The 23,790-nt window shown below is 32.2% G+C and overlaps 1 protein-coding gene across 1 annotated transcript in view; it reads right to left on the bottom strand.

The window, feature by feature from the left end:
- LOC130891500 (uncharacterized) overlaps positions 1–23,790 on the bottom strand; it is a 65,630-nt gene that overhangs the window by 25,721 nt on the left and 16,119 nt on the right. Inside the window, exons 2-3 of the mRNA XM_057796296.1 lie at positions 14,912–15,392; positions 8,354–8,492 (exon numbers count right to left, since the gene is read on the bottom strand). Coding sequence (XP_057652279.1) covers positions 8,354–8,492; positions 14,912–15,392 — 620 coding nt within the window. The remainder of the gene's footprint in view (positions 1–8,353; positions 8,493–14,911; positions 15,393–23,790) is intronic.

The following is a 23,790-nucleotide window of genomic DNA, read 5'->3' as shown; positions in this document are numbered from 1 at the left end:
ACGGAATCCTTATACGATCAATATGTTGTATGGTGTTGAAACTTGCAGCTATAAGAATTAGTAGAACACAGAAAATTCGGGTTTGAAACGATAGAGGGGCTCTGGTCAAAAATTATTATTAAAAACCCAACAGATTCAATTACATCTGTATCAAATCTTATTTAAAAAGAACATTTATAATTCTTGAATAATGTCGATTATTAATTATTACAGATTCCGCACAATTTTTGTGGTCGCTTTGGCACTTAGAGGCACTATATTGAATAAAAAATAGAAGCAAAACTCATAGCTCACTGATTATTTTCCAGGTATTTATCTATAGAAAAAAATCATAATGAATCTGTAGAGGTTTTTCCATAATAATGATTACCTAATTAGGGCATTCAGGAACACTTTATTCCATAAAAAAGAAGAATTATTCGGAGCTCATTGAATTTTTTCCCTAAATCATCCTCAGACATTTATTGATAGAAAAATGGATCCCACAGAATCCAAATATAGTGGTTGTTTCTTAATAATTATCACCTGCTCAGAGGCTTAGGGCATGCTCCAAGCAAGTTGATTCTTTCCCTGATTAATTCTTAAAAGTGTATTCATAAAAAAAATTATATTAAGAATATATTAAAGCGCACATACTGTTAATTAAATAGTTGCCCGACAAAAAAGTCAAAAAGCTTGATCGATTTGTTTTTGATTTAAAAGTTCAAGCGCTCAATTTTTTATTGCATTGTATTGAAGAGCGAATATATAAAGTTGTGTTTTGAAGTTTTTGGGTGCTCTCAAAATAACGGGACCTGCCTTCATAGATGATGTCCAAATGATCATATTTGTTTGTCCAGACTGCTAATTCCTAGCGGTTCAACTGAAACACAGACTGATAAAAGAAGCGACCGTCTTGCACCTCCAATTGTGTTTGGCATTCCTCAAAACCATACTATGAGAGCCATAGTCCTCAATTGACGTTCCAGCAGCAGCTGGGAATCTAAGAAGAACAACCTCAAGAAAAGCGCCGCTGCCTACGACGCAGGAACCACAAGGTACTCCTGTGCATCGTTCCATCCGCACCAAAAAAAGCCCAGGCTACGTAAGAGACTATATCTAACGAGGATCTGTTGTATCTACAGTTATTGTAGCACTCCTGATTCTAATCAAGCAATCAATCATTCATTAATTCTGACACTGTTATATTATTGTTATTCGATCTATTTTCAGGAAAGTCGTTCACATACCAACATAATTCCTAATTAATTTGCTATAACACCTTTACTCTGGAACCCGTGTAATTAGTAATTAGTTGAAATTAATACCATAAAATGAGGCACCCAATTTCTTGAGTCCAATTAAACTTCTCAAATAACGTAAAAAAAGATACGACCATTTAGTCCGTAAAAAACGTATATTTCCACATTCTAAAAGTAATAAAAATTAATAGGGTTTCTTCCGTTAATTTAGAACCATGAAAAATATGGCAAATAGTTCGGTCTTATACTACTAATATATGAAAAAATACGAAAAGTGTGCATTTGTACTGAAATTATGAATGAATATTTTTATTTGAAGTACTCAAGCGATTTTAGATATTAACCAACGGTATTCGCGGACATAATTGTATTGGTGACCCTATCTTATCGTGAATTTTTAAACTTCATACTCATTTGTATATAACAGAAAAAAATTGGGTTGACCGTATAAAGTGGAGTATTGTATGAAAGGGCACAAACAAATTGTCACTCATTCTCATAATGCATATTTCTAAATATGACGAAAATATAAAACGTTATATTTTTTATAACTATAGGCAACCATAGGTAGGTATCAAATTAATATGGTATCTCAACTGATATTCGTACCTACTCAATCCAATTATTCTTTTTGCAGGCACAACAAAAAATCTAGATTAAGTTCGATATTCCAGTGAAGAAAATAATTGTGATTAGGTTGTGTAATTAGTTGAGGTTTGAACTCTCAATTTTTTATGAGTAATGAAAGGTTTTGAAAACGAAACATAGAGAAAAGCTCAGAAAAAACTTACAGATTAGATTCCTGACCTATTCATAATATAAATATGTACCTACTATAGGTACCTACAAATTTGTAAAGAAGCTTTAGTCTGTGAGATCGATTCGAACATGTCATTTTTTAGCGACATTATAACTTTTCGACCACAAAAGTTCTAGTTAGACTAAATTACATTCTTTCAAGTACTAATATTCTACCGAATATTATGCTTTTTTATTATTTCCATGAATATTAGAAGTGAAAATTTACCGTTGTGCTATACGACTTCTTTCCATTTTAAGTAATTAAAATTATATCACACCTTTTGATACCTACGGATGTCACCAGATTTCTCCCGAATTGCTATAAAGTGGTATCTTGTAATAGATCAAGAGCCAGTCACCAATTTAACGTCCCGTAAATCTTCCATACCTACTGAAATTGAAAAGCCACTTCTGGCAGCCCTGTGTAGCCGGGGTAGACTACCCGAAAAGAAAGGTAAGAAATAAGATTTATTTTAGTTGAAGTAGAAATTGTTTATTTATTTATTTTTTATAAATATAGCGTTCCATCAACAATTAGAAGAGATGTAAATGGTCTTGCAAAAATTCCGTGAAGACAAAATACTGTCAAAAGTAATTTTATGACTTTTGCTGAAACAAATCTTAATTCTTACCCTCCTTAAAATTTTAGAGTAGTCTACTCCGGACACACAGTGCTGCCATATGTGGTTTTTCAGGTTCAGTAGACATAGAGGATGTACTGTAAAAAGTTTCGTGACTTTTGGAATGACCATCTAAAATTGGTCACTGGCTCTTCATCTGTAAAATATTTTGACCCACCTCTCATATTTTAGGGTATGTGTCCGGCCCCGCTAGACTGTAATTTACTTGAACATCAGTGTTTTTGAAATTAAGTGTGACATACGAGGTCTGTCTTAAATAACGATATTGGTTAAAGAAAAGGGTTTTATTATAAAAATTATTCTACATTCGAATGCCCCCCTTCAATATACTCCCCTCCTCTCGTCACACACCTTTCCATAGGTTTTTCCATTGATCGAAGCAGTGCTGGAAGACTTCTTTGGTGAGTGCCTTTAGGAGCTCTGCCGTTTTTTGCTTTATCGCTTCCATCGACTCAAATCGGTCCCTTTCAAAGCAGATCTTTTTCTTACCTTTAGAACCTTTCAAGGAAATCTGAGCAGACCCGTTGACGCAAGAGCATTTGGTCAGGAGTCAGATTTTTTGGAACCAACTTCGCACAGACTTTTGTCATGTGTAATTCCTCGTGCAAAATTTTTCTAACCATTTCTTTATCGGCATTTACAGTCTCGGCAATCATCCAGATGCTCAATCGACGATCTGCAAGCACATTTTGCTTGAGTCTGGTTATTGCTTCCGGAGTTGAAACAGTCACAGGGCGACCTGGGCGCTAGTCATCTTCAGTGCTCTCTCGGCCCTCACTAAAGCGCTTACACCACTCAAAAACGCACGGGATGGAGAATTGTCCCCATAGGCCTCTTGCAACAATTTATAGCACTCAGTCGGAGTTTTTTGCAATTTAACGAGAAATTTGAGATTGATACGTTGCTCCTGTTTTTCGTCACACATGGTTTTCGGCACGAGAAAAAAATACGTTCGTTTCAAACCGCTACTGCATAAATACTATAATAGTGACGGAAACGTGTTTTGGGAAGTGCATAGACAAGACATCTAGATACCCAACGCACTACTTGTTTTTCACTTCACCCGTCTAGGGCGCCCTCAAGGCGCGCAGTCTCTTTATTTAATAGCCAGACCTCACACCTTTCTAAATTTGTAATTTTATGTTGATTCCGAAATATAGAGGGTGGTGCATATCCAAATTACATAAATGGGTTTATGCGGTGTATAAACCACAAGATATTCTTTTATCGATACTTTTTACCTAGATTGGACATTATTATCATACTAACCAATAATTTATAATGATATGCTCCTTTGTGATGACGAACAAACAAACTTTCACCATTACTGTTATTTAATTTCATGTACTTTCGCTGGATATTGTTTTTATCGACTTTTTTGACGAAAATTGCGGCGTTTTTAGTAAATTAAAATTCACTTTGAATTTTCTTGGAATTGTTCTTATTGATCGATCATAAAATAAATGTTACAGAGACAAGGTCAACCTTGATTGTATATTATAAGCAAACAGATATGACAATATAATCATGAAAATAAGTAATTTGTAATTGTGATGAGATATGAGATCGGTTATTCTGTGTACTTGATCTATGGTGGAGTGGTTTGCCCTGAACTCCAACTGATGTGAAGTTATTAGTTTTCTTTCTTCAAGTATAGGGCTTAATCTAATTAGCAGTATTTTTTCCAATAGCTTTGATATTATTGGTAATGGTGATATTGATCTGTATGAAGATACTAAGTTTGGTGGTTATCCTTGCAGGTGTATTTGTCAAAATTTCTGAAACTGTACAAGCTTCTTCAACATGTTTTACAAACTATGTGAATGTTTAATGTGATTTCGTGGAACTTTTAATGACGTTACTTTTGACAAATCTGTTTCTAATATATTATACAACGGTTACTGTAAAATGGGATCTCAGTTATTACATTGAAACCATGGAGAATACAACTGCCATGACTGCCAACGGAAATATTGGGAATATTTCTGAAAAAGAACCTTTTCTGCAATTTATCTTATATCGTATATCGCCATTTACCTATGATATGAGAAAGAAAAACGGAAGACTATACATGGATAAAAATAAAAGTCTCCATATAATTTGAAAAAATGAAGGAATAATTGAAAGGGGCTGCATTATTACTGAAGATGTTAAAAAAAGTAATATACTACTATTAGAATTAGCCAATGTGATTAATTTATCATTGTACTATTCTTAGTTTTGAATTGTTATAAAAACGAGTTGTTCATGAATACAGTTTTCATTTTATACTGATTTTTGTACACTGTTATTTAAATTAGTAAATGTTATAAGAACGGACTGCTGTTTGTAAATCGATATACGGAACATATCATTAACAGGTTATGGGCCCAGTGGACGCCTAGTTTTTGTAAAAGTTTGCAGAAAGTAGAAAGTCGGTTAAAGTTGGCTTTACATTCGCCCGGATATTTTAAGTTGGATTTCACAGAGACGAAAGCGTTAAAAATTGAAGGGAGACAACTGGACAGTGTAGAAATTTCAAGTTCAGGTAACACTGAAGTCTAAAGGGTATTTTGAAATTGTGGAAGGCATAAAACAAAAAACAAGCTCTCTAAGTAAAAGGAATGGGAGAGTAAAGACACAAATGCACAAGAAATCATCGTGTCATCAAACCTCTACTGTCATCAAGACATCTTCTGAAATGTAGACTAAGTCAAACACTATTTATGAACACCAATCGTAGGTTAGTGCCCATTTGTTGATGCAATGATTTTGCAGTTTACAATTCAGGAAGGTGATGCTGTAGATTTTGTATCACAGTGAGAAGAGATTAAAGGCTCATTGAAGTATTTGGGGGAAGAAATAAGTGACAAGATGATAATGACAAAAGTTTTGATGTATATACCAGAAAGTGTGAAGCATTCCGTGACAGCGCGAGAGTAAACTTCTAGGTCATCCCAAAACAAAACCAACCAAACATTTGATTGCCTTTATCTAGCCCATTATTGAGCTTAACGATTTCCTCTCTGTCCCCCTCGCTCTCTCTGGTTTCGATTAATAGTTCTACCTCGTAACTGTTGACATTGAACTGTAAATATCAATTAGTGTTCAATAAGACAAATACACTGTCATTAATAATCATATTTCATACGAACTCGTTCATCATATAGTTCATATCAATTTGGGCATGAGAAAAATTGCTGCAGAATGGATCCCCAAATGTTTGAATGTTGACCAAAAGCGTGCAAGGGTAGAAGCATCACGTTCGATCTGAGCTCGATTTGAAAACGATGTAGACTTCTTAAACTGAATTGTTACTATGGATGAGACTTGGGTACATTTCTACGATTCATAAACAAAGCAACAATCGATGGAATGGCGACAGTCTGGTTCTCCAAGACCTAAGAATTTTCGTGTCCAAAAATCTACTGGTAAAGTTCTTGTTACAGTTTTTTGAGATTGCCATGGAGTAATCATGACTGATTTTTTGGATAAGGGTAGAACAATGACTGGAAGTTTACTATTCGACATTACTGACCACTCTACGGGAAAAAATTTAAGAAGGAAGATGCGGAAAGCTATTCAAAGCTGTTTTGTTTTTGGAGGAGAACGCCCCTGCACACAAATCTCATGTTGTCATGCAAAAAATTCGTGATTTAAGGTTTGAATTACTAAAACACGCCCATTATTTACCAGATTTGGCTTTGTCCGACTATCATCTCTTTTCTCAGATGAAAAAAAGTTTGAAAGATCGTAAATCAACGATGAGGTAATTAAAGCTGTGGAGGTCTGGTTAGCAAAAATAAACATTGCAGGTTCGCTGTAATAAATGTATCCAATTAAGAGGAGAATATCTTGAGTAATAAAAAATTTTGACATTGAAATTTTGTTTGGTTCTATAGTAGGCTAAGAATTTTTCAATTTATCCTTGTACCAAGCGTGATAAAAAATGAGATACATTCTTTTAGAACAATATTGAATAATATACAATTTGAATTAGTCTCCTTCAAAGTATTGTTCAGTCCCACTAACAATCAAACTTAGGAAAAAACTTAATGTCACTGCTTTGTTCATGATATTTCTCGGTAATGGTTTTCCGTTTTTTTAAAAACAAAACTTTATTTCAATAAAGATTCAAAATACTGCTCTAAACAAATTAAAAGAGATACGATATATAAATCATGAAGCTGAACGAAAATATAGAAGTTCTGTTTTTAAATAAAACAAATTGTATAGTATTATAAAATAATCGCTGATTATGGTAAATGTAACTAAACGTTACGGTTTACAAGATCGTCATTCGATAAAAACTGCAAAAACGATCTTTTTAAAACGACTCTAATAGCAGGTCTATAAGGCCAAACGAGTTAAAAACTTGTTTTAACATATGAAGGTAAAGACGTACTAGTTAAAGTAGATGCTCAAATGAAAATTCATTTTTCATCTTTTTCAATCACATTTTGTGGGTAGAATTTGAGTCCAAAAAAAACATATTTTCTTTCAAAGTCTGCTTACTGCTAACTACAAACACGTGGTATATCAAAAGTCCTAAACTGTAGTTGATAATTTCTGGTACAAAACTTTTTTGTTTGGATGGTTTTACATGGAAAAAATTGGTAGATGAAGTACACAGTGTTTAGGTTGGAAAAATGTGCGAATAAGTCTGCTGAAAATATCTGTGGTGTTTTAAGTTGAGATCCTAGATAGGGTGATAGAAACGTTCGTTTGAGAAATTTGGCAAAGGTGTTTTTAGTTGATTGACGAAAGTAGTCAAACTTGTGGATCTAATATGGAATCACAAGTTAGATATCCTCAAATAACAGCTAGCTTGATTTAGCTACAAACCGTTCTCAAAATATCAACAATAAATTGCTGTTACTTAGTGACGTCCACAAATATCTAAGAATATCTAAGATGAGTTAGACATAAAATAACTCAATACAACTCCAATGAGTGTTAAACACACAAGTACTAGAAAATAACGGCGACTATTTGATTATTTGAATTACTTAGTTTGAATGTATTTCAAATCTGAACAAATAGACGAATCCACCGTGTTGCATTCCAAGTAATTCTGTTATCGTTATTGGAAACTGATATTCTCAAGATTATTAATTATATTTTTCAATGAATTTCAATTCATAATATATAAAGTATTTTCGATTTTTATTTAATTTTTACATACAATTTTCTTTTATGAACTTCAATGTTAGTCAAGTACATATGAGCCATTATAATCTTTGACCTTTTGCTTTTGTTTGGTTAGGTCACAACGCATTCAGTGTGGTTTGGTTGTTGCCCAGCGCATTAGCGTTGCCTTCACAGGCTTTATTTCAACTTATTCAGATCAGTTACAAGATTTTTCAGTATAAGACAAATCTTTTACAAATTCCTACTACAGACATATTCAAACCATTTCTTCACGGTATGATCTGTTACAACATCCTTGCCGTACACAATACAAATTTCTTAGCATGTTGTTATACATTATAGATATTTGTATAGTGAATAAGCATCACATAACATATTCAAACTCTTTATAGAAATGTAACGTAAAATTTCTACTACCATACGAGTATTAAGTTGGTTCAATTGAGCAGATGTTTCTCTATATATTCCCCCCATCAACATATACCGTAAAAATCGGAAAATTCTTTTTAGATAACTTATTAATTCAGAGGAATTACTCACCAAAGCTTCCTTTTCTGCTTTCAGTACCATATTTTCAATTTCCGTTGCGGTCATACGTTTCTTTCCAAATGGTTTTGATGGATGATTGGTATGATCCCATGGATCAGCGTCGTTGTCATCGGGACTCTTGTGGAACAGTCTGAAACAGCAGTTAAATATTAGACATTTACTCTTGTTAGTATATCATGTAGAAATATCATCCATATGGTGCGTATACAATGCAAATAATATTCTAACACGTGATATTTCATTAAATTTAAATTATAACTACTCTTAACATACACACATACATTGAAAACTCGTTTTTTACTAATAAGATAATCGAAAATGGAATTTTCTATTAGTCACAATGTGAAGGAAGACTATTTCTAATCACAACAACAGTAGACAGATTAACAAATTATTTTCATTAGCAATCACTACCTTGAAGTGCTAGTTTCTATTTATAAGAAGTGTCTTTAATACATAACAAGCTTCTAAACATTCATGTACTCCTGCTTACATTTCCTGTGCTGTCTGTAAGAAGTATACAAGAATATTTATAACGTATCTAAATATTCTTATTCCAATTGTTTGGACGTATACTCGACATTCGCTGTAAAAATAAAATCGTTATAATTATTGAGAGTGTTGATTATCTGAAAATTAAGTCATTGAAAGAAAGTAAGGAAACAAAAATTCTCGTACATACAATCGACTTTTACATAAACAGAACAAAATATTTTTGTTGCTTCCGATCAATTAATGCAAAGCTCCGAAGATAAGTCCATAGAGAAGAATTTGTATTTATTCACTATTCGAATGGTAAATAACTGCCAATGAGTGAAACATGCCGAACGTAACATACAATTTTACTGATGGAAACCGAAGGGTTCGTTTGAAAACTTGGAATCTCTAAATACAAGAAATGAATTGATGTCTCACACAGTTATAACACTAACACTGTTTAGAAGAAGTTTGAATATCTGTATTGAATATCGAGGAAAGGACTTTTGTTAAGTATGTAACTGAACTCACCAGTTATGATAAGAGAAGGGGATAATTAACCGTCATAGGTTTGAGAAATCTCTATGTGAAACCAATTTTTTTCGAAATCAAAATGAAAAAGAAGGGAAATCTGATCTGGTAACTTCCAATCGAGTTCAAAGGGAATGGAAACAATTTTTAAGGTTTTGAAGTAATTTATAAATCCAACTATACCTTGAATCATTTAATTGGTAATCCTAAGGATAAAGTAGCAGATTTAAAAACAAATGGTATATAAGAAATTAGCTGTAATGATTGTGATAAGAAGTATGTTGTGCAGACTATGTTAGAGAGAAACTGTCTGTTACAAACAGGCCACTCTATAGTTTAGTAGTTAAGGAATAAATGTGAATATTACAGCCGGGAAGGTTTTTCCACAGGTGGGAGAATTTAGTATAAAACAGGTAAATCAAGTTGATAGGTTTTTGTTTCTGAAGACGATAACTTGGTTATCGAAACCCTATTCAGTCAGTGTAATTATGAGTGTTGGTGTAGTGGTAGTGTAAACAGTGTGTTCAACATGAATTCTTCATATATTAATTCACTTGTCATCACACATTTTTCGTTCAAATAAAATGTGATGTCTTGAATTTATTGCCATTAGAAAATCTGACTGGAAACATCAACTTTTCGTATGCTCGAACATTTGTTTGAGAGACCGGACGGAAGTGTTGAAGAAGTCTTACATTTCAAACATCTCTATTTGTCTAATATTAAGAGTACCTTCACTTTTTAGTTTTTTGTATAGTAGTTTTGGATTCCCCAAAAATGCATTTATATATCGGTCATTCAATTATTGCTTCGTAATTTTTAAACATGATTGATCTGAAAAATATTAATTGCCGACTTTTGAATCCTATTGATTTACTTTTCAATTAGAGAAAATTGACTGTGACCAAAAAGAGTGTGAATTTGTAGCAAAGATTTTGAAGAAGTTCACACATTAGATTTCGAGACCCTTTATATGGCAGCAGAAAATATTTAGAAAGTATCCAGAAATTTTCAGTACAATAGGCTCGATACCAAATGACATCCCATCAGCGGCAGAGGAAGCAGTACCATCTAATTTATGCTTCAATATTTTTGAATAAAATATCAATCAATTTGAAAACATTAACTTGTTCCATGTCTTTCTCTTCCGCCTGAGTTGGTATATATATTATTGGCAATGAAATTAAAGCAATCATCTTCTCCGTTGAATATTCTAATCTTTCCAATTTCCTCTTTATTTTGCGTGACAGAGGGAGGACCTAATACATGATCGATAGCAGTAGCTTTTTTGTTGCAATGGATTGCTTTGCCGCGATATTTGAATTAGACTACATCACAGAATTCAGTTTTGTTGTTCAATCTAGAAAGTTAAATGATACGTTAAGCCTAACAACTCAATAAGCAGTGTTTATTTCAGTAGCATTCCTCAATATCTTTAAAGATGTTTTTTACAAAAAAAACGTTATATTTTCATATGTTAACGCAAGGGATAATCCAGACCTATGATTTTTTGTGAATATGGTTTGTCTTACTTGCCTCATCGACATGTACAATAGTTATATGAAAACCACAAATTAATAAAGAAGCTTTTTGATCGTTTCATCATTTTTAATAGATGATCATTCTTCCGTATAATCATTAGGAAAAGAGCATTTTTTTCTCGGTATATTAACTTTGTAGTTAATCACTAATAAGCACCGCACAAACCGATAATTGCTGGTAATTAATAGAAATATCGCATTTTTTTGCAATGTAACATAATCGGTGCAACGATAATATTGCGAATGAAAACAAACAACGGCGACTGCAGTGAGGCGCGATGAGCTCGCGATAGATACATATCCGGATGTGGGTGCACAGCGTTTCCCTGTCTGTCTGTCTGTTTCGATAGTGAAGAAATAAAGTTCTTGACTTCTCCTATCAATATAGACAGATAATGTTTTAAAAATCTCAGCGACTTTTACTTGTAAAAACTAGCTCATTCCATATTCAGTACCACGCACAACGCTTCGAGACTTTACGGTGCAATTTTGTAGTTTATTCAAATTTAATTACTGATTTTGATACTATTTCGTAGATGAAAAATACAAAAAAATATCTACTAATAAATTCTGCACACTTCCAAATAGCTATCACCAAAATTTCAGAAAAACAATATTTATTAATACTATATGTTAAGGTCACGTTCACAAACTGCTGAAGGTGACAGTCACGGATGAACAAATACCTTGTATCAATACATTGTCATGGTAACATTAGTATGAATGAATGATAATACCATATAAAAATTCTTTTCTTTTAATATTCCAGTGTAATAAACTAAATTCGTCTTCTATTGTTAGAAAAATTCTGGTCATGATACAATCATATTAACTGTTCAAGGAATTAATTTCCTATACAAAATAAAACATAAGGTAATAAGTATACAATTACATACAACTTAACCACCCACTTTAAAAAAAAATCAGTTTGCTTCGTTATTGACGCCTGTCGAGGTTTATAGCAAAACTATCACGACAGTATCAGTATCTTAAATATTGGTTCTACAAAAATGCGAATTGTTTTAATTTATGAACTCATATTTAGTAACGTCCCGAGAATATTTGAACTAACAGCGTTTACAACAATCAGACATGAAACATCTACAATGTGAGCTACTATATAATATTTTTTTCGTTGTCAAAAGACAATTATTTGGATTAAGGCGAAGAGAAAGTATCTAAGTACAATAATTCCGAAAAGCTTAATATAAAGTCTGAAAAGTGTGAATATGGAAACAATACATTTATTTTAAGTAAGCATTTAAAAAGAGTTCGATGTATTTAAGCACCCAAAAATTCAAATCACAATTACGACACGAGAATACAAATTCATTTATAAATTACAAAGCAATGTTAAGAAAAGAATGTAAGACCTATAGTTCATTAAAAGTTACATAGACTTTGCTTTTATCAAAGGGGGTTGCTGAAAGTTTATGTTCAAGTTTTTGGGGTTGCAACCACTTGGGAAGATCCACCACCTTGAAAAAAGGGGTGAACATTTTTGCGAAATAACAATGAAACTATTCACCGCGCAAAAAAATTTTTTAGGAAATTTATTTTTCTACAAATGTGCTCTATAGATTTTTTAGTAGAATTAAAAATAAAAAAAAAACAATAAAAATTCAAGGAGAAACTATTTTTTTCAACTTACTGGAAAATATTTTGCATGCGTATTGGTTATCATGTTCTGATGTATAAATTTCAGTTTAGATATCTTTTATTTTGTTAATTCACAACCATTTGACTGCTCGGTAGTTAGTAGTGGGGAGTTTTGTTAAAGCTATTGTAGTTTTAGTAGGAAACATTCAACTTTTTTAAGTGCATTTCGTATAACTTTGCCATGAATGTTTTTTTTATTTGAAATAAATATACCACTGATGTTAAAACTAGAACTGTAACAGTGTGAAGGACACAAGTAGAGAAAATTTTCAATGAAATTGATGCAGTATCAAAACAACTTCTAAAAGTTGACCCGGTGTAAAGTAGAAACAAAAATGAACAACTTACTTTGAATAATTAATATAAATATGAATCTAATACCAATTGAAAAAATACTCAAAACATACCACTTTAAACCTTTCCATTGTAACGACAAGGCGACGCGACTTGACAAAAGTTTATTTGATTCTATTTTATATAAACAACGGAACTTTTCGGAAGGATATGATGTGTGCTAACAAAGTATGAGGCCATTTTCATTATGAATAAAGTAATATTGTTACAAAAATTCAATATTCAGTAGCTGATAACTCCATTACACTCTTCTGGAGGTTATCTGCAATGAGGACTATTACGTTCAGACTCTTATATCCAAAAAATACTTTCACAGAGTTGATTGAGCAGTTATTTATTTTATCATCTATAAATATACTGTAAAGTAATGGAGTCAAGCCGTTACCTCACCTCACTCCTTCTGTGGTTAGTGAAGAATCGGTTATTGGGTTTTTACTTATTATGTGGTAGGTATCACGTGTATATAAGATTATGATTACATTTGGTAAGTTAACATGTATTTTCCTTTCAAATAATGCATCTGAAATTCGGCGAACAGTTTTATCTTGAAGTTTCTTGAGCTTGATGGTAAATACATGATCTTGTATAGTTCTGCCTTTGTTCCAAGTTTTTTGGTATTCTTGCCTTATTCCCAGCATATTAATGTAAGTAAGTCAAGCCTCTCTCCCTCGTAGCTTTTAATATTTCAGGTGTAAGTAGCAGTTGTTAGCCATTTGATTACTTCTATAACTTTTTCTTGTGTTATCTCTTTTCTGTTTTCAGCGTGGTCCTCTTTATCACTTATATTATCAATTTACTTATTTTGTGTACGGGAAGAATAATTAACGAAATGATAAGATCAGATTTATTATTCCGTATAGTCTCTATTGGAGTTAATACATTTTTTTCATCGATGTATCATCATTTCGAATGTATCTCAAATTGAAGATTATTCTATATATTTAAAATACTGATTTACCGCATGAATGACTTATCCACATTAACGATGTAAGTGTTCTTTAAGTTTTGGAAAGAGCCTGAGAATATGACAAATGCTCATCATTTTGAAACTAGATTGGGACATTAATCACCTTTCATTTGCAAGTAAACTAACTGAAATTATGCCTTCAGCATCCCAAGATACGGTTAGCATGATATTCCATGCTGAATATTGCATCGTGATTTTTTTTAGGTGTTGTCTCCACTTCTTTATCTGAATTTGGGCTCTACGTTATAGTGACGGATCATCTATGATTCATCCATTGTTACTAATCTTGTCAGAACATTTTCTTTGTTTCTTCCATACTGTCTTGAATTAGCGATTTCATTGTAGACAGTGACGTGATAATAATTGATTGTTGTTGATTTTGAAATGGGTAAGGGACAAAACAAACAGATCAGTTTAGGTACATCTGCTCAAAGATATGAATAGACTGGTTAATTCATTTAGAGGAAATCTCAAGTATGTTATCTTGCCAGAAGGCATTCAATTAATAGATAGTTACGTGGATTCTATCGTTGATTTGATTTTTTAATCAAATTAATGATTTTTATATCTTTGTAATATTTATTGACCGTAAGCGTCTGAAAAACGTATTTGAATCCACAATATTGTAACGAGACTATTCACTTTCTGAAATTGTTCATCATAGCTACGAAGCTTTTAAGTACCGTTTTGAATGTGATCAAAGAAGATTTAAAAATATACGAGAAAATCGAATAGAAAATAGAAAGGGGAATAAAATTGATGTGGGGATTGCTGAAAACATGTCATGACTATTCAGCTTTAATTTCGTTATTGATATTGTTATAATTTTGATACAGTTTAAGCGTAAGAGATATTTTAATGGAAAGTAGTTGTAAAAACATCTCTGGATACAAAATTATTTCAGACAGTCTTTCCGATTGCTTAAGAGTTTTATACTAGAATTTGAATTCGAAGGATACGTCTCTCAATCAAATGCTTTATAATTCTAAAAAAAAAATATATATATATAGATATACTCACTCATTGCTATAAGAAGCGGCCGGATATGAGTCCCCATAACGACTGTCATCTTTATTAGCAAACTCTGGATAATGACTAACATCAGGAGGTGGTCCACTATGGTGGTAATGTGAATCATCATGATCCTCAAGGAAATGATGCGAATCGTCGTGAGAATACTCTGCTTCTTCTATATGAGGCTTGTGATAATGGTGTTCTTCAATGTGAGGTTTGTGATGATAATATCCGGGTGCCACTTGATGAATATGTGCTATTTGATGCTTGTGAATATGATGTTTGGTTCCATACGGTGTATACGCACATAATTTGAAAAGATGATGTAGTGCGGGGAAGAAAAACAAAAGAATTTTAACGATGATTTTCTTAGCTGTCACTACTCCCAACATGGATGGTAAGAAGAATAATACGTTTACTGCTAGAAGTTTTATAATCACTAGAACGGCGAGAAGAGCATACAGTAATCTATCTGTGATGAATTTTTCTGAAAAAATAGAATTGCGTTAACAACAGTATAGAGTCAATCTGAAGAGGTCGTTGGCTATGAGCTCTTAAGAAACTTTATTATGAACTTAGGAAACTAACAGTGATTGAAATATTTATAGGCTATTTCTTTGTACAAGAGATTGACTATTAGCTTATTTTGAAGTCCTCTACAATATAGACCGATATTCTAGGCTGAAAGTAACTTCAAATATTTAATATATTCTCAAGAGAGTAAACAAACAAGTTTTTATTGAATGCTACATACAAAAAATATTTATAAGGGAAAGTTTCTACTTTTCAGAATTCCAGATTCAAAAATGCATAAAAGTTGGCGTTTTACAGTTATTGGAGAAATCAAAATTTAATACATTTATGTCAAAAATATGCTGATCTGAGATCGAAAAACGCAACCAGCAACAACTTCTTCCTATCATATAAAAATGGTATAAACACTTTTTCGAAAATGTCATCTACAATTACGCAATATTTGAGTTTACTGCATACAGAATAATATTCAGGTCTAGTTGATTCGGGTAGAGATATTATTCAATAAAAACAACATGGAGGATTTAAATTCACTGTTGTTGCCGACGAGTATGTGAGCAACTATCCCAACACAGAAATAAATTGTGCTTGCGTGACTGGATCAAAAATTCATATAAGTCAACACAACAACTGCGTTTTCACATTGCGAAATGGAACTTAAATATCATTTACTTTTTAGGCTACCATAATACTAATTATACTAGGATGTTATCATCCGGGATACTGGCATCCCATTTTGCGTCGAATTTGTGTTGGGATGCTAGCATACCGGACCGCTATTTTATTTTAATCTTTTCCAGTCGTCAATATGGCCCCAAAGAATAAAGAGATGTTGTTGCTGATGTTACTAAAAAAAGAAGGCGTCGTGCAAAAAGTTTAGTGTCAACTTTTCAAAATCCTCAAAGATAGAAGTGACGACATATTTCCATGCATTCAGTTTGTAAATCTTGTAGACGTAGCTTTCTAAGCTACTATCCCAAATACAAGAATGTTTTTCCACTTCACATAATAAATTTTCTATATCCAATTTGTTATCAACATATTTTTCCGGTTTTTCCAGAGACGAGCCTTCCGAAGGAGCATTTCCTATGTCACCCACAACACTTTCACTCACGTCATCAAACTTTTCACTTTCCATCGCAAAACACACTAAAGATATACTGTACTAGACACTAATCACTCGACTCGATACGACACGAGCAGTGCAGTCAGCAGTCTCAGGCCCTCACATGATCAAACTGAATGCGCGCGAATATGCCAAATAGAGCGCCTGCTCGGATTCTAGCAGCCTAGTATAATGCGTCGCATTCGAACCAATGCTCCACAACCGATTTTGTGCATCCCGGGATGCAAAAAGCGACCGGCTGCTTGCATTTCAGCATTCCAGCCGGGATCCCTAGTGTAATCGCTCCCATTTGATTTAATGCCCCGCTAACCTCCCAGATGCCAGCATCTCGGATTTGACTTACGCCAAATTTTTTACAAAAAAATTAATTACTTAAAAAGTATGCATTTTTCGAAATAAGTAGTTTTTAAACAAAAGTATACTTGAATTTCACGTAGATTTCAAAAATGTATTAATATACAGGGTATTCTATTTGAAATAACAAAGTTACAGTCAGCCAAAGATGGCCGACTTCCGGTAGAACCTAGAAAATATTTTAGTTGGGAAGATCGGATCCGAAAACCAATATCTAGCAATTTTCATGATTTTATTATAAGTATTTTGCCATATGCAGATAGTTTTAACTAGTCGTGGGACACCCTGTATTATAATTATATTACACTCAAATTACTATCAGCACTCACATTCTAGACAAAAAAAAATGATCTAGTTTAAAAATTATAATTCATACATTTTTTGGAAACTCAACTATTTTTCTTTGTTTCTTTTTTCTGGTCCTTTTATTTCCTGAAGTTAGCGATATCATGATATTTTTCAGCTTTCCAATCTTCTAAGGAATTGATCAGGAAGAATTATGATGTGTATGCTCGATTCGCTCCAAAAGCTTTTTTTTTTGAAAAATAGTAGTAAATCTATAGTACGAAACAAAAGTTTCTATAATTCTTTATAAAAATTGAGAAATCTCAACATGGAATTACCGAGACAGTACTGTTCTAAAACTAATGACAAAAATACTGACTGAAGAGATTGCTAAGACGGGTTTAAGTGAAGAACAAAAACCTGTTCTCATATGTTTTGTAGACTTGAAGTAAGCTTTTGATAAAGTATGCCTATAAGACTTTCTGATACTTTTAAAAAGACGAGATGACAACAATAAAAAAATATAGCAAATGTTGGAAGAAATACCAGCATCAGATGGTAGAGACAACTTCATACAAAAGTTGAAAAATTGTCTGCTAACTAGAGAGGTTTCTCTTATAGCTTACAGAGAATGCTACACAAATTTGAGCAATCAGCAAAAAAAATCAATTTGAATATATATTTACAAAAGACTCAATCCCTTGGAATATTTAGAGAACCGAGGAGCTGTAAATTGGCTGTAAACTATCAGGCAGTTAATCAGGTTATTTGCTTGAAGTACCTATAATCTGGCCGCTCATTACAGAGAGTAATCACGTGCACACCATACACAACACTAAAAGGTATTTAGTGGCAAATTTGAATTGAATTTTAAATGCTTTTTTCAAACTAACATTTTTATTTGAATTTTAAATACTTTATTTTAATATCATATCATATAAATAATACTTTTATTTATCAATTGCATAGCATTCATACATTAAAATCTTCGTTCACTTAGTTAAATACTAAATGTTATACCTACATATTTCACACGTTGCCTTGATTTTTTTAAAAGTATCTATAAATATATATAATTATTATTTTAATCGTAATTTTGTTTTCCCTAACCTTAAATAGCTAGACGGTTTTTCAAATTTATGGTATATTAAATAAAAATGTAATGGTACTTAATACTGTAAAGTAATATCTAAGAAAGAAATATGTTTTATTCAAATACGTATCATTTTAATCTAAATCGGAATCTGATTCCGACGAGGACGAATCAGCTCTTAAATTTATTATTAGAGGTTCCACTTGTTTTTCCATTAAATTATCAATGTCCCACATTTTATTTCGAAAAAAGCGGACATGTTGGATTGCCTTACTCCAATGGGTTTGGGTAACATTATTTAAAGCTTTGGTAAATAAAGTTTGGACATCACTAATTTTAAATGTTGTGTTTTTCCTTGCCACCTCACCTAAAAATTAAAGTACATGTTTAACATGCGCTATTATACAGTAACATAATTCTTACTGTAAAAGCGCATGTTAGAAATGTAGTTTGATTTTTAATTTTTATCAAAGTAAATAAATAACATAATAAAACAAAAGCTTAAAATAATTATTAATATAAAATTTTTGGAATATAGTAATAATAAAGTAATGTAACATGCAGCTGTGTGAACTTGACTTTCTCAGACATTGCTTCAGCCAATACGAATCGTTATAAAAGGTACCACTAGCATCCCATGAGCCGATCACGCGTTTTTATTACTCTCACTACCGACCGGCCAGATTATAGACATCAACATTACCAGTAGCAAAAACTTATCAGAAGAGAAGCTAAGAGAGATAGGTATATATCATATCTGTTCTTTTTTAGGTATTAGAAATCATTTGGACAGACAGTGTGAGATTTGTAACGCTAGAACAGCTGGGAAGACAATACTACGGTCTATAAAATAACTGTCAAATATTTGAACAATAATAATATTTAAAAAAAAGAATTTGAGAATGGTGGAGTAATTAATACATTAAACCTACTAGTTAAAAGGGTTAAGTTGAGGGCCTTTCTAATCACTAATACTGGTTAGAAAGTTTAGATTATTGTCGCAATATAGTTGAATTGAGTTACCAATTCTCTTCTTCGTATTTGCTCAAAGTCAGTTAGGCGCACGCACATGATGAAGAAGAGAAGCAGGAAATTTTATGTTCGCAAATCCATGTTGTTCACTAGAGGATTTATTCTACTCCACGATACTCAACTCAAATTCTACTGGACAAGTTAAAGTGAGAGCAGCTTGATGATCCGCCCAACAGACCAGACATGTGGCCTTGTAGCTTAGATGTGTCTGGTCCGTTAAAAACCATCTCAAATGGGAATGTCTCAACTCGGACAAAGAACTGAAGAGCATAGTAGAGAACTGGCTCTTGTTACAGCCACAGGGAATTCTTCGTCTCGTTAAATAGCGGGATAGTTATGAAAAGGTCTCTTGTGATTAATTTCGGATAAAGTCTCCAATTACACGTTTGGTATGTCTCAAAGGGAATCATCTCCAATTTTAAAATGGTTCTAGCAGTTTCAACTGTTCTCGTTATATACTATTAGCTAGAGGTTCTTACATTTTTTATTATTCAGCAAAAGTATTTTTTCATATAACAAATTGCTTATAATCATTATGTCTAATTATTTTTAATTTATTAATCATTTGATATACTAATTATTTTAGGTCAAAGTTAGGAAAGTAATAAGTCCAAAGCTAGAAATTTCAATTTAACATTTCCGTATTGATCATTAATTATCTCAATTTAATTTTAATTCACTTTAATTTGGTATAAGTAGAACAGGGGAAAAATTTATTTGAATTTTTCATTTGAATGGATTCATATCTTCATAATCTTCAATGCAGTCATAAAACAAAAAATAACTATTTTATTGCTATTAAATTATTTGATTAGTTGGATTTTATAACTTTGTTACTTTCTGTCATCTTGTAATTAGCAAAGAATGAAAGTTCAAGATTTCTCAGTTAAGTATACATTCACACGCTTGAGTAAAATAGCTATCAAAATAGAAGATTTGCTATTTAAGAAGATTTTCGATGATATCATTTATTTGAATTATTGGGATACACTTTAGAAGCATATATTCTAGAAATTATTGGGAAATGCAACACACTTGTCTCAGGCATTTGTTGATTGTGAAGGATTTCGATACTTCATTCTTGATTTTTAGTACTTAATGGCCTTTATGAGGGTATGTTTAATGTTGGTATTTTCAAAAATTTTCTCATAATTTTCGATTTTGTTCCTTCTTTATCAAATGCTTTGAAGAGAACACGTTGCCTGTACACGACCATCCAGCTCTAAACCCACTCCACTTATTATACTTGTTACCGATATCCAACGATATTTGTTGCCCTTATTATGTATAGATGTGATGTAAGCTGTTTTCCAGTCTTCGGGTATATTTTAGAAATATAAGCTGATTGTTCGAAGATTTTATTTATTCTATTTTTCATGAGTTAAGCATAAATCCTACGCGCCTCTCCTATTTTTTAGTTGCTTCGCTCTATTTATAACTACTGTTGAATCTATGTGTCTTTTTTCTCTTTCAATTTGTATGTCTGTCGGCGTTTACTGACTATATTCAGGTCTATCCTCAGTCAGAAGTGTACTATAATACTGAACTCATTCTTATTCAAGTTCAATGTGTTAGACTTCTCATTGTTCTTACTTTTGTTCAGGAATTTCCATGTTTCAGTGTACTTCTGTTCTCCAATATATGCCTCTACTTCTCAACATTTTCGGTACCAAGTTTTTCTTTTTCTTCCGAAATATCAACTATACTTTTGTTACATAACATTGGTAGACATTATTATTTTTTCAATTATTAAAAATATACTTTTCGAGCGGTTTTTATGTATAATATAAAAAAATTAGATCGCATTGTTATTTGAACGTATCAAACTACAATAACAATTCCTTTCAACATATAAGGAAGTTTTGGAGCATTTTTTTTAAATTTATATTACATTTGAATTTAGGTACATTAAAAATATTTTTGCACGTTTTACCTTTGCAAAAATTAATAATCCCTCAAACTATAGAAATGTTGAAAAATCGATTTTTTGATCCCGATTTTTATGTGATTTCGTCAATGGAATCAAAGAGCTAGTTCTTGAAAGTTATTGCAAATCTGGAGTATCACAGCTAATTCAATGGAACTATTTTTTACGGAGGTATCAAAGATCATAGGAAATGTATTCAAATTCAAAAAGGAATTGTTCACCGGACAAAACAATTTTTATTTTATCGACCAGCGAATTATTGGGCCTCGATGTGTTCATACTTTACAAAAAAATTTTATTTACCTCAATTTTCCATTCATATCAATATAATCATTAATATTTGTATAGAGATACATTAAGAAAACCAAAGTAATACTTACCATAAATATTGAAAATTTCGATTTGTAGGTAACGGTTTATTTAATTATGAAACAGTAATCAAATAAAAAACAACTCACATCTATTGCCACATTCGAACATAGACTAAAAGTTCATCAAATGTAAGCTAAAGCTTTCACCTATAACAGAATATCGAATTTAAGTGGGAAATTCGAATGATTAAATTTTGTCTGCATTAATTACCACACTAGCAGTTCACAGATTATTTTTTTATTGATTAGAAGTCACATTTATTCCATATATCTATCGGATATGATGTCAGGATCATGCTGATGATTTTTGAACGACGAATAATAAAAGGAACTATCTTGAAGAACCCCTTTATATGACATATCTTGAGGACATGTTCATCGGAGAAAGATATAGTATTCATGAAAATAATTGAAAAAAAAAATGTTTATTTAGTTGCTTGCTCAAGAGTTCAAGACAAAAATTAGGAACAGGTCACAACTCAAATTTGAAAAAGATACGTTTTATAATTAATATCCTTTCTATGTAGAAACATATTTTGCTTTCGAGAATAAATTTTGTAAACAAATATTTCAAACATCAATGCCTGACATCCTACGCCGATGTGCTTAACGTGGTTATTCCTCTATTAACCTTTAAATCTTATTTCATTTATAAATATGTTTGATTCCTTTTGGTACCAATATGTCATGTATATCCCAGCAGACATTTAAAAACTCTCAGTGGGAATTTTAAGCTGATGATTTAACCCGAGCTGTGCTCTACTGGTACCCAAGAATAGATGGAGGCAAATTCAGTTGGCGGCGTTTTAGGGCAATCATTTAGGGCGAGTGTACCACGTGCTGCGTAGGATGTATTTGTCCCAGTGGTTTTCTGCGTTTATCTTTTTCAGAAATAAATCATTGTCCTAGAAGGAGTTGATGGAGTTTCTCCAAAATATTTTTGATATCGAAGACGAACCGTTCTTTAATAGCGATTCAGAATATGTACAGTCACCTTCAAAGGTTTCAAGTAACGAGTTTTTGGCACCATTTGTGCGTAAATTTGAACTCTAAGAGAATTTTTTGTCCCCGGATAGTTCATCTTCCGAAATAAATACACCAATTCCAAATATCCCTATAATAAAGTTAGATCAATGGAAAGTTGTAGACAACAATTTTGTTCCAAGATTTCTCATCCTAGCCTAGACATCTAGTAAAGGCCAATCTTGATAGGTGTTTTCTTCATGGATTACCGAAAAAACCAATAGAAGATTATAGATTTGATAATACGAATAAACAATCTGTTTTGAAAACTTATCAGTAAGGAATAATGATGATATTTGGCTGCTTTTCCCTTATGTCATACAATAAAGTGCCTACAAAACAGCCCTATTGCTCTACCAATAAATTAATTGGTAATGACAATGATCAAACAATCAATTTATAAAAATAAATTCAATTTCGGAAAAGATGCAAATAGATATCAAAGTACAACTCTAAGGGAATACGTTATCCTAAATTTAGCAAGAACCATTCAAGAGACTGATGTCAGCTTATGTTTCGACATATTTTTCATAAGTACAAAACTAATTAAAGAAGTTGAGATTGATACGTGTGCTGTTTCCTGGAAGGACACCAAAGATGTGACAGTACTTTCTAATTGATATAGAGATGAAATAACTCAAGTGAAAAGAATGGTCAAAGATAGTGGCCAAGTAACTGCCAGATTGTTCACTTTTATAATTAATATATAGGAGGCGTTGATCTGTCAGACCAACTTGTTGGCCTTTTCGATATGAACAAAAAGATAACCAAGTAGTGGAAAAGAAAATAATAGTAAGAGTTTCTTAGATTACTCAGTTCTTTTAGCTGAATCTCTAATTAGCTATGGCCGGCAGAATGCAAAGGTAGTTCGCCGACGACAATATAGTAGGCTTATGAAATTAGAGGATCACTTACCTATCGAAGGCTCACTAGAAGAAGTTATCATCGCTATACTACGATGAAGCAAAAAAAAATATAACTAAAACAATTTGTGCGGTTTGTATTGTACTTTTTTCCCTGTGTTTGTGTTATTAGAAAAATAAGTAACAAAGCGATGTCTATGTCCAATATTCAGTGGGAGAAATGTGTCCCAGGTTCTCTTCGAAAAAAATTAAATAACTCACTAAATTTTCAGTTTTC

Source organism: Diorhabda carinulata, chromosome 3, assembly GCF_026250575.1.
Source record: "Diorhabda carinulata isolate Delta chromosome 3, icDioCari1.1, whole genome shotgun sequence".
Taxonomy (NCBI): domain Eukaryota; kingdom Metazoa; phylum Arthropoda; class Insecta; order Coleoptera; family Chrysomelidae; genus Diorhabda; species Diorhabda carinulata.
The sequence above is the reverse complement of the archived record's forward strand: the minus strand, read 5'-3'. Positions and strand labels throughout refer to the sequence as shown.